The sequence below is a fragment of the Leptonychotes weddellii genome, chromosome 13, assembly GCF_054177405.1.
Source record: "Leptonychotes weddellii isolate Sample4059 chromosome 13, ASM5417740v2, whole genome shotgun sequence".
NCBI lineage: Eukaryota > Metazoa > Chordata > Mammalia > Carnivora > Phocidae > Leptonychotes > Leptonychotes weddellii.
In genome coordinates, this window is record NC_138381.1 from 28,491,862 (window position 1) to 28,504,986 (window position 13,125).

The 13,125-nt window shown below is 37.2% G+C and overlaps 1 protein-coding gene across 1 annotated transcript in view; it reads right to left on the minus strand.

The window, feature by feature from the left end:
* Window positions 1-2,304: 2,304 nt before the first annotated feature.
* Window positions 2,305-13,125, minus strand: part of PIK3C3 (phosphatidylinositol 3-kinase catalytic subunit type 3) — a 93,105-nt gene continuing 82,284 nt past the window's right edge. Inside the window, exons 16-19 of the mRNA XM_081801331.1 lie at window positions 9,725-9,856; window positions 7,448-7,576; window positions 6,506-6,575; window positions 2,305-4,242 (exon numbers count right to left, since the gene is read on the minus strand). Coding sequence (XP_081657457.1) covers window positions 4,160-4,242; window positions 6,506-6,575; window positions 7,448-7,576; window positions 9,725-9,856 — 414 coding nt within the window. The 3' untranslated portion in view covers window positions 2,305-4,159. The remainder of the gene's footprint in view (window positions 4,243-6,505; window positions 6,576-7,447; window positions 7,577-9,724; window positions 9,857-13,125) is intronic.

Here is a 13,125-nt window from a genome sequence, read left to right on the forward strand (position 1 = left end):
GAAACTACGTTAAAGCTCTACCTACACTTCACATCATCTTCAGAACAATCCCAGAGGTAGGTACTATTAATTATTACCCAAATTTTACAGATGCAGAAACTGAGACCTGAAGGGTATATTAGGGGGTCAAGGCCTCCTACAAGTTTGATCTGTTACATGGAGTCACAGACTCAACATACGGTTGTAGCACAAGTGACACTTATTAAAGCAAAAGTATACACAGGAGGTTCAGCATAGGAAAAATACGCAGGCAAAGTCTAGAGAAACCCGTATGTAAGCCTCCTGGTTCTCTTCTGTGAGGGAATAAACTGAGCATATTTATTACTTTTCTTCAACAATTAAAAAAAAAAAAGGCAGTAATATGGGTGCAGTGTTTCTGTCCAGGGAAACCTATTGAAGACATCACTCAAGGTTTTTATTGGGAGCTGGTCATGTAGGCACCCTCTGTCTAGCAACTGCCAAAATTCTAGAAGGAAAGCAAGTTGTTTGCTATAAATCACATATCACAAACAGTCTAGGCACACTGAACCACCCTTATCAGTTAGGGAACAGAGGAACGACACACTGAAGGCCAAGTTCCCAGATATCAGTCAGAGGTTAACCTAGCAAGTGGGCCTTTCTAAAGATAAGAACCTCAAGTCGGCTATGTTAACTCTTCTTTGCACAAAGGGTTAAGAAGCCACTCAAGGTTTACATTGAAAAGCTGCATGGCCAAACTTCAACCCCAGGCAGTTAGATGTTTTGAGCACAAGTTCTTTTTTTTTTTCCTTCCATTTCCCTCTCACCCCACCTCCCCTCTGGTAACCATCTGTTTGTTCTCTATAGTTAAGAGTGTTTATTTGTCTCTGTTTTTCCTTTATTCATTTGTTTTGTCTCTTAAATTCTATATATGAATGATATCACATGGTATTTGTCTTTCTCTGACTGGCTTATTTTACCTATCATTGTACTTTTCTAGATCCATCTATGTTGTTGCAAATGGCAAGATGTCATTCTTTTTTACAGTGGAATAATATTCCATATGTATGGTATCTGTGTGTGTGTGTGTGTGTGTATCCCACCTCTTTTTTATCCATTCATTTATTGATAGACACTTGGGCTGCTTCCATAATTTAGCTATTGTAAATAATGCTACAATAAACAAAAGGGTGCATATATCCCTTCCCTTCGATTTAGTGTTTTCATATTCTTCAGTTAAATACCCAATAGTGGAATTACTGGATCATAGGATAGTTCTATTTATAAATTTTTTGAGGAACTTCCATACTGTCTGCCACAGTAGCTGTACCACTTCTCATTCTCACCAACAGTGTACCAGGGTTCCATTTTCTCCAGTTCCTCACCAAGACTTGTTGTTACTTGAGTCTTTGATTTTAGCCATTCTGACAGGTATGAAGTGGTATCTCATTGTGGTTTTGGTTTGTATTTCCCTGGTGATGACTAATGTTGATCATCTTTTCATGTGTCTGTTGGCCATCTGGATATCTTCTTTGGAGAAATGTCTGTTCATGTCTTCTGCCCATGTTTTAATTGGATTGTTTGGTTTTGGGGTATTGAGTTGTATAAGTTCTTTATATATTTTGGATACTAACCCTTTATCAGATATGTCATTTGCAAACATCTTCTCCCATTCAGCATGTTGTCTTTTTTTAATTTTTATTTTTTTTAAAGATTTTATTTATTCATTCGAGACACAGAGATACAGAGAGAGAGAGAGCACGAGCAGGGGGAGAGGCAGAGGGAGAAGCAGGCTGAGCCAGGAACCGGACGTGGGACTCGATCCCAGAGTCCTGGGATCGTGACCCGAGCTGAAGGCAGACGCTTAACCGTCTGAGCCACCCAGGCAACCCAGCATGTTGTCTTTTAATTTTATTGGCTGCTTCCTTTGCTATGAAGAAGCTTTTTATTTTGATATAGTCCCAACAGTTTATTTTTGCTTTGTTTCCCCTGCCTCAGGAGACAGATCTAAAAGGATCCTTTTAGCTGATGTCAGAGAAATTACTGCCTGTGCTCTCTTGTAGGATTTTTAGGTTTTCAGTTCTCACATTTAGGTCCTTAATCCATTTTAAGTTTATTTTTGTGTATGGTGTAAGAAAGTGGTCCATTTTTCATTCTTTTGCATGTAGCTGTCCAGTTTTCCCAACGCCATCTGTTGAAGAGACTTTCACCCATTGCATATTCTTGCCTCTTTTGTCAAAGATTAATTGACCATGTAATTGTGGGTTTATTTCTGGGCTTTCTATTCTGTTCTGTTGATCTATGTGTCTATTTTTGTGCCAGTACCATACTGTTTTGATTACTACAGCTTTGTAATATAAAAGATCTGAAATTATGATACCTCTAGTTCTGTTTTTCTTCTTCAAGATTGTTTTGGCTATTTGAGGTCTGTTGTGGTGCCATACAAATCTTAGAATTGTTTTTTCTTGTTCTGTGAAAAATGCTGTTGGTATTTTGATAGGGATTGCATTAAATGCACACATTGCTTCAGGTAGTACATTTTAACAATATCTGTTCTTTCAATCCATGAGCATGGAGTGTCTTTCCATTTCTTTGTGTCATCTTCAATTTCTTTCATCAGTGTTTTATAGCTTCCAGAGTACAGGTCTTTTATCTCTTTTATTCCTAGGTATTTTATTTTATATTTTATATTTACTGTTTATGTCACTTGTAAGTGGGATTATTTTCCTAATTTGCTGTTTCATTATTAGTGTATAGGAATGCAACAGATTTTTGTATATTGATTTTGTCTCCTGTAACTTTACTGAATTCACTTATCAGTTCTAGGAGGCCAATATCTCTCATGAACATAGATGCAAAAATCCTCAAAAAATATTAGCAAACTGAATCCAAGAATACTTTAGAAAAATCATGCACCACAATCAAGTGTGATTTATTCCTGGGATGCAAGGGTGGTTCAATATTCACAAATCAATCAATGTGATATGTCACATCAATAAGAGAAAGGATGAGAATCATATGATCGTTTCAATAGATGCCCAAAAAGCATTTGACCAAGTACAACATTCATTCATGATAAAAACCCTCAACAATGTAGTTTTAGAAGGAACATACCTCAACATAATAAAGACCATATGCAAAAAGCCCACAGCTCACCTACTCAGTGGGGAAAAACTGAGAGCCTTTTCCCTAAGGTCAGGAGTAAGACAAGGATGTCCACTCTCACCACCCTCATTCAACATAATATGGGAAGTCCTAGCCACGGCAGTTATACAACAAAAGGAAATAAAATAGGCATCTGAATTGGTAAGGAGGAAGTAAAACTTTCACTGTTTGCAGATGACATACTATATATTTAAAACCCTAAGGACTCTAGTAAGCCTGAGCTTTTAACCACTGCCTGTGACTGTTCCCTAAACGAAAGAACAGAATAACCACTTGCTTCGTGAAGGAATCAGAGTAATACTTTTCTGCAAATCTAAACTCCATACTGATTACTGTGACATGTTAAACTGGGAAAGACAAAAAAACACACTGTAGCAAATATCCTCTGTCAAGCCCTTCTCTGTGTTAGCTCTCGTGTCAGGTATACCAGGTTTTCTGTGTAAATTACATACTTTTTTTACACAGGAAAAAAGAAAAATCATATTTAAAAAACAACCAAAATAAACTATTAAGATGTGATAAGAACTAATCCGTGTATTTAAAGTGTAAAAAATTTCAAAGACACACATGGCATGGTCCTAGAAACTGTTTGCCTTTTCTTATATTAAAGGACAGCGACGAGATTGGAGAGCAAGACGGGTCTTAAAAACAAATGTTCAAACCATGTATGAGGAAGAATATGCAGCGCTGCTCTGAATAACAAAAAAAACTGGAAATAATCAAGTGTTCATTTATGGTTAAATAAATTCTAGAATTTCCATAATCTGGAATATAATATAACCATAAACTAACAAATTTTTAATTTAATTAATTCCTGCTTCCCTATTATATGCCAGGCACTGGTTAAGGAATTGAGCATCTGTATGTACTAACATGGAGGAATTCCCACCTGATAGCACTGTTTACTTCCAAGGAAAGGAAAACAATGTGAGGGAAGAAGGGTGATAAAAGGAGACATTCATTTTTTACTGCATATACTTTTTATAAAGATTGAAATTTTTAGAACAGTAATATATTCATGAATTGTAGAACTCATTTAAAATTGGTTCTGTACCTGAATGCTTCCCTCTGTATCAAGAACTTCAGCAACAGGAACTGACTGGATAAACTGCATGAAGCCTACACAGAAATATATGCATTGCATTAAGCACAATTATTGGTTAAGCAATAAAAATAATGGTTCTAAGAATAACCTTCATTTCAAATGCATATACTACATACCTGAACAACTTAAATAGGTCTGTAAACAATATATTTAGCCTGGCATTTAATCCACAGGAACTGTAAGAAAACTTTTCTTTCTTTTTTTTTTTTTTAAAGATTTTATTTATTTATTTGACAGAGACAGAGACAGCGAGAGCAGGAACACAAGCAGGGGGAGTGGGAGAGGGAGAAGCAGGCCTCCCGCCGAGCAGGGAGCCCGATGTGGGACTCAATCCCAGGACCCTGGGATCATGACCTGAGCCGAAGGCAGTCGCTTAACCAACTGAGCCACCCAGGTGCCCGAAAACTTTTCTTTCAATTAAGCTGATTTATCTGTATGCTTCTCCAGGCCAGTTTCTATTACTGTATACAAGGAAGAGAAAGTAATAGCTAAGCTTTCTAAACTGGGCACAAAAATTTCTTCTTTCTGTATTTTTATAACATATACCAATTAAAAATGTTCCAAATTTCAAATCACTTTAAGAAATCTGAAATTATGTATTATCAATCACCTAAGCCTAAAACTGTATTATGTTCACTGGCTTTTTTTGTCTAATACTCCATCTTCTGACATTTCCTGGAAATGATAGGAGAAGAAAGTATAAATCCCTTAAACTACCAAAAAGAGGGGGAAGAGGACATCATTATATGGCAGGACAAGAAGGAGAAAAGATAAGTCTAATTAAGTCTAGAGACCACAACAGTAGTATAAAACAACAAATCTATGAAAATATCAAAGTTGAATGAAGGAAACTACTGCATTCTCCTTTAGAGTAAAAAATGTCTCATTCATTGCTGGATCACAAACAGGGAATAGTTTGCATCCATTCACTTAAAATATATTTATTGTCTCTCTCCCATGTAGTAAGAACTTTTCCATGTAAAAAATAGAGCTTTGACCCTGTCTTTAAAGACTGTACAAGCCTGCAAGTCTTACTGGGATAAATACTACGAAGAAAAGGGTACCATGAAAGAGAAAAGTGTAGGGAGACCTAAATCACCAGAGATCAGAGGGCATCGGACATTTGAGCCGTGTTTTGAAGGATAATAAAAGTTAATAGGTAAAGCTGTGGAGGAATGGATGCTAAAGATAAGGACCAAAGCATACATGAAGGCCGTAAGGCTGAAAAAAGCATGGTGCGTTTGAGAAAATGGAAGGTGGCTCATGTGGCTAACTCCTGGGAAGCAAGAGGGAGACTGGCAAAAGAGAGGCTTGAGAAACAGGCCCAGGAGTGTGTCACAACATGCCAGAACTTGTACACCAAGCTAAGGCTTCTGTCTTTGTCTGAGGAGCAAACAGAAGTGAGTAAATCAATTTATGCAGGATAGTCAAAGAGCACAAGTGCACTTTTAACAAGATCATTCTGAGAGAAAAATGAGAAGAGGAATTATACCACCAAAAGGTTTTGAGGGTGGCCAGGGGAAGAGCAGGAAACCTAAAACAGATACTTTTGTTGTTCCCAGGTATCTACGAGTGAGAAGCTCCGAGAGTAAGACTAGGGAATTTACAATAGGTTTTAGGCAAGCATTCCTAGGGAATCATCTATCAAATTTCCAGAGGTTATTCCATCTTAGAAAGACTTAGATGCCATAAATCTATATTAAAAAAATTAGTTAGGGGCGCCTGGGTGGCTCAGTAGGTTAAGCGGCTGCCTTAGGCTCAGGTCATGATCTCAGGGTCCTGGGATAGAGGCCCACATCTGGCTCCCTGCTCAGCGGGGAGCCTGCTTCTCCCTCTCCCTCTGCCTCCCTCTCTGCCTACGTGTGCTCTCTCTCTCTATCTCTCTGTGAAATAAATAAATAAAATCTTTAAAAAAAGATCAGTTAATAAGGCAACATCATTTGCTGAGTGGCTTTTTTCAGCAGAGCACAATACAAAGCCACTCTGCGTCATAGTAACTCTCAAATGATGATTCAGGACACAAATTACTGTGTAAGAAACTACTGTGAACTGTAACCAGCTTTGAATGCAAATAAATACAGTATAAAGGTGTTAATTTTTCCTTACAGATACACTGTTTAATGTTTTCAAGAGAAAGCTGAGAGAGAAAAGGAGAGAGACACAGTCTTCAGTGCTACAAATGAGTTCAATCTCTAACGTTCTTAACTTTCAATTAAAAGAGGAAAAGTAGACTCATTGGACACTGAAATAAACAACTACAGTGTAACATAAACTTACCATGTTTTGTACTGGTGGCTAATACCTTGTAGGGTGTCAACTTCAAATCCAGATTTTCTTTCCGTAGCAGCTTTTGATCAAAAGATAAAATATGTTAAACAAATATAAAGATTATTCTGAAAAAGTTTTGTAGGCAAGTATTATAATAGCTTAATGTAAGAGATTTAGGCGATAAATCTAAATTAAAGGTTTAACTAAATTAATTAATTTCACTTTGATCATCAAATTTATTAAGCACTTACTTGATGGTATGCCAATTTTTTTTTTTATCTTATTCTAAATCACTGTCAATAGTTTTCAATGAACAGTAGGGTTCCTCCAACTCATTTATGCCGTTCTCTCTAGTCACGAAGTGTTTTAGAACTCAGAAAAAGGGAAATAAGGGCAAATATGTTCCTTTTAAAGCCAGGGGCAGGGATGCAATTTAAAGAAAAAGATCTAGGGGCGCCTGGGTGGCTCAGTTGGTTGAGCGACTGCCTTCGGCTCAGGTCATGATCCTGGAGTCCCGGGATCGAGTCCCGCATCGGGCTCCCCCTGCTCGGCGGGGAGTCTGCTTCTCCCTCTGACCCTCCTCCCTCTCATGCTCTCTGTCTCTCATTCTCTCTGTCTCAAATAAATAAATAAAATCTTTAAAAAAAAGAAAAAAGAAAAAGATCTAGCTGACTAAGAGGAAGGGAATTATTAAACCTGACATCGAGAGAACTTAACTGAGAAAAAAGTTTTAATAAAAAGAAATGCATGCAATTTCATTTTATACTCATCACAAGAGTCACTCTGCAATGTACAAAAATAACTACACTTGTTCAAGGTCAAGTAGAGACTGCTGAGCTTCCTTTGTACCTGAATGTTAAAAATACTTCTGTGTCTATACACAGCATACACACTAAACTGTAGTTTTCCAAAATTAATAAATGTTCCCTGCCAACATAAGGTTATAGTCACCTTGTCCATGAGTGAAATGATTTGAAGAATAAGTTGATCTTGCCGTAAATCATCCCCATGCTTAAATATAACTGGGTATTTGCCCCCATCTTCTGTCTTAAAGAATAACTGTGCAGGCATAAGAGCACTCTGGAAATAAAAATATTGTTTTCAAATTTGGATGTAAATTAATGCACGGAGATTTACTATACATAGGAGGAAACACTGACCTGTAAGGTAAACAAGGAAGTTATCAGAAACTAAAGAAACAAGATGGGCTGGCAGCAAGATGTAATTAGATACCTTGGAGACAACAACAAGCTAGCTAATAGTCAGAAGATTACATGGCATAAAGAACAAGAGCTCCAGAGTCAGTGACAGGAATCTAGGCTCCACCAGGTACTAGCTAGGGGATCTCACACATGTTCTTTAACCTGTCTCCTCACTTGTAAAATAAAGATAACTTTTCCTCTGCAGAGTTGCTAAAACATATGACAGAGCAAATACAGTAAAATGTTAAGAAGAGTCAAACAGTAGGTATCTAGTTGTTCACTGTATAATTCTTTAATCTTTGCTGTATGCTTGAAAACTTTCCTGTAAAATGATGGGGTAAAAGGCATCAAAAATGCTTCAGTGAATATATGTTTAGAACTTATAACCTCTTTTGGATTAAAACTCTGAATTTTAAATTATCTTAAATTTGGAGTATCTTTTTATCACCCCAAGCAAAAACATATTTTGTAAATTACCTCAACGGCATTTGTTACCCCAAAATGATTAAGAATTACTATGACAGAGTTATGTAGTAAAGGCCCTAGAACCATTAATCCTAAACTCCAACCCCAAATTTTTAAGAATGCTCACATACTTTAAGAGTTGTAAGAAAAACAAACAAAAAGACTGGATATCAGGATCAAAAACATGTCTCATAATATTTTATTGACCATCTACTTTGTGCATTTAAGACATAATTAAAATATTGCACACTTAAGGAGAAAATAGGTCAGAATTCACCTAACAATAGTGGCAGATATACACTCCTCTACCCCACTCTTACAACTCCTGCTCTGTCTTAAATATTTTTTCCCATCCTGTTTCAAAAAAATGGTAAAACTACCTTTTTGATTTACTGCTCTCGATTAGTCCTCAGGGAATGAGAATATTAGAAGCTGGTCTTGTTTGAGAGTTCCAGCCCAAAGGAACACCACTTGTACACATGTACACCAGTTGTTACATGTCTGTGTGTAGCTTTTAACATCTCAGCTTCCAGTGGGTTGTAAACACAAGCTAAGCAATAGTTGCATTTTATCTCCTGTTCTAGTATTTTTCAAATTGCAGGTTATAATCCATTAATGAGTTTTAAAACGAATTAAACAAGTTGCATGTTACATTTAAAATGTAATGCAACAGAGTAATTCTTAATAGAAACTATCAGAGTCCATAACATGCAAAAAGGTTCAGTACTACTTTAAAAACTTACATTTCAATTGTGTGAGCTGGGCTGCCATAAGTTGCCTTTAAACACACCCTTGAAAAAAAATCCAAACTACTTACTATAATCACACCCTTTTTATATTCATAAGTAGTTGTCCTATGAGCCCTTTCTTTTCTGGATACAAAGTAGTTTTCCAGTACAACTTACGCCCTTCCACCCCTAGAATCACAAAATGTAAAACACCATGTCTCACAGAGACCTTTCTTTATGATGCCCAACAGGTCATGATGCTTCACAGGTAATGATGCCCAGTCCTTTGGCCCAACTGGAGAAAGTGGCTACCATCAGCTCTAACTATCCAAGTCGTGGCCAGCCAAAAGAAGCCTGGCATGCTATCAAGGACTAAAGAGAATTACTACTTGAAAACACAAGAAAAAAATTCAAGTCACAGAAACAAATAACAGAGCAAGAAATGTTAAAAAGGTTAACTGAGACTATAACCACATGAACTTATGAACTGAATGGGTAATATAAGTGTTGCAAAATTTTAAGGTTTTTTTAAAAAAGCTTACATGGAAAAAAGTAGGTGTGGCTCTAATTAATAAAAAGTTCAAAGAATTAAAGATTAAAAGCAACCCAGATATTTAAAAAAAATATTTGACATGACACATTTCATATAAAAACACCTACCGGTAAATCAAGACACAATGATAAACAAAAGGTAATTTTTTATCTAGCATTTACTAAATCAAACAAAATTATAGATATTATCTGCATTGTAATCATTTTTGAAGGGAGTGTCTCTGTTTTTGTTTTATAGAATCAGGTTCCAATCATATACATTAGAGATCCATCACAATTACCTTAAATAGTGTAGCTGTCTCTGGGATTATTCCTCTAATTTTCACCTGGGGTTCTAAAGGCAATGGGATAAGTTCCACATCTGACAAGTTCATCTTTTCATTGTCTCCAAGCAATGCCTGTAGTCTCTCGTTCTAAGAGAACAAATCAGAAAGAACTGATTGCGTTAAAATGGAAAAGTAGTTTATAAAACATATGGTAAAGACATAAAGAGTAATCTTACTAACTTTGAAATGTCTCCAAAGCACCATAAAAGTAACACAAACTAGACGGTGCACCCATAAGAGACAAGCACTCCACACTTGGAACCTGCCTGACGAGCAGCGGCACACTTTAAGAGGAGCGATCCCTTGACTGTGAAGAGCTGGACTTACACAAGGTTAGGAAATACATTTCTCTTGCTGCAGCTGAGAGTAAGGAATACACTCATGCTGGATTTAAAGATTCCATTTCTGTTTTCGAAGGATGTGTGAAGCCACAAAGAGAAACTCATTTCATTTGAAGCTTAATTTTGTATGACCAAATATTAAGCAAGAATTTCAGTACTCTGCTCCAGGGCATGTTTTGGGTTTAAAAAGTAAACAATTCACTTGGAGGAACTTGAACCCCACCTTTTACTGTCCACTGGCTTGGTCTGATCAAACTTTTCCTGAGATATTATCATTTATTTTCTTCAGCTCACGTGCGTACTGCCATTGAGCCAAGAATTCAGAAACTGAAAAATTCAAGTCACTGCGAAACCCCTTTGTCATGTAGCAGCATCTGTACTGTTTAGATCAAGTCCTTCCATTCAATGTCAAAAGAGCAATCCTCTTGAAAGCTTCGAGAGAGTCTTGCATTCTTTTAACAGGTGTGCTTGTTCTTTAAAGGGGAAAACCTGCCCTGCCACTCCCAGCAGCATGAAGCACCTGCACTGTAACGCTACTGAGAGGATGCAGTGTCGCAGGAGAGAACCCTGAAATCAGTAAGGTGGAAGTTCAGAAAAATAATGTTTCCAGGACCACTAAGACAGAAAGTCATATTCTTCCCCTCCAGTAATATTCCAGTTCTCCCTCTGAATTGTAGAAAGTGCAAGTTAAGGTCAACTGAAAACTGGTACGAACTTCTACATAACCCTTATAAAAATTACTAAATCTACTCCCTAACCAAATGTATGATCAGATATATAAGTATGAGGTAATGTCTATTAACCTGAATTTCAAGTTATCCATTCATGACCAATTTCTAATTGATGTGCTAATAAACAATAAAATAACCAGAAAACAGATCAAAGGAGGGTGAGAAATCCAGCCACTTCTCACCACGTCCAGTGCTATAAGCCCTGGGCTCCTGCCATCACTTCTCAGCTTGATTAAACTGCAGTAGCCTCCTGACGACTCTTCTTCACCTTTGCCTCTTACAGTCTCTTATCAAAAACAACTACAGTACTGCTGCTAAAACCAAAGTCAGGCCATGTCACTCTCCTGTTCAAAACCCCCAACAGCTTCTATGCTAATTCCGTGTTTAAGTCAAAGTCCTTGTAATGGCTTACAAGGATATACTCTGTTTCTTTCTTATCTCTGTCCTCTTTCCTCCTCTCCTACTACTCCCCCCCCACTCTCCCTCTGCTCCAAATACACTGGGCTTCCTCCTATTTCACAAATATGTCACGCACACACACATACATGCTCTCACATCAGGCTTCTGTCCTTGCTGTTCCTCTGGCTGGAATAGTCGATTCTCTAAATACGCCCATGGCTTACTCCCTCACCTGCTTCAGGTCTTTGTCCAAATGTCAACTTCCTAGTGAGGCCTTCCTGACCATGCTATCAAGAGGTGAAACACTGCCTTACTACTCAAACCCAGCACTACCTGTTTCCTTTTCCTGCTTTATTTTTCTCCATAGCATACAACAGTATCTACTCTATATTTCACTCACTTATTCTATTTACTTCCTCCTCCAAAGCTCCATAAGAATACAATTTTTATATTCACTGCTATATCCCAGACCTAAAAAAAGTATTTGGAATGCAGTAGGCATGCAATACATTTTTATAGAACAAATAAATGAATATTGATCACCTAAAGGATCAAAAAGTGAAAAGACAACATTTAACAACATTCCCAAAATGAAAGCTTTAATTAAAGTTTTTTAAAACATTTTATTTATTTATTTATTTGAGAGAGAGCACGCACAGGGGGGCGGGGACAGAGGGAAAGGGACAAGCTGACTCAATTCCAAGACCCTAAGATCAATCATAACCTGAGCCAAAGGCAGACGCTTAACTCACTGAGCCACCCAGGCAGCCTAATAAAATTTTTAAAAAGTATTGATGGAAATGCCTTTTTATTGAATTCAAATATCCAGACTCAGAGACCTCTTTCAACAGAATTCTTCCTAAACTAGAGGTCAACACAGGAAAACACTATTGCAAAAACTTTATCATTTGTTTTACCCATTTTACTAATAACTCACAGATAACGTTCCTACATACCTAACACTGCTACATTCACCACGACATATTTCTCCCAAACTCATTATGGAAATGGGGGGATGGAAAAGTGCTACATATGATTTTAAATTATTAGCAGTAGTGAATTCATTGTTACTAATAATAACACAAATAATGGTAGTAGACAGCCATCTTGGCATTTCTCCATGGTGCCAGGGCTTGTTTCTAGTAAATCTACATTAACAAAATTGCTTGTCTTTTAACACACCATAAAAAAATGTCTAAAAAGACTTTTAGCCAATATTGAGACTATATTTAGGATTGTCTGATTTAAAATATAGGCTATGTGGCAAAAACAAAATTTATTTTGGGAAGCTTTAAGTGATACCTCAAATGGGTATGTAGTTGTCCTCCAAAATAGCTAAAACTGATGTGTAGCCAGACTCATGTGTGTGACAAATAGAAGAGCATGTTACACAAACACAAACTGGTTTAAACATATGCCCACACTGACAGTTGCAGGGACCGCATTCCTGCAGGTGGGTATGTGGGATTATACTGCTTCCTCACACAGGCACCTCTGTGGAGAGGGGCTCCACAAAGGAATAGCAGTACGGATTTAGTTATTTAAACCATGGTTTGTGATTTTTTCACAGCAATGACAAAAAAAAAGTCATCTCAATAAAAATGTGTTTCTCTTCAGCCCATTTTCTCCTTCTTAACCTTGTGAACATTATTCCTTGCACATATATCTACTAGCATTTCTCCTTAGACCTGATCCCCTACCTCTGAACTCCCAACTCCATTTTTCACCTTTTTTCCTCTCCACCTTCCTCTCACAAGTCTGGAGAAAAACAGTAAAATGTGTTGTGTTCTTTTACAAAGGTCACCAAGAAAGATCTGCCTATGGTGGGATTAGGTAAAGAGAAGATATCAAGTGAATCCTTCATACCATTTGGGCTAATGATGAG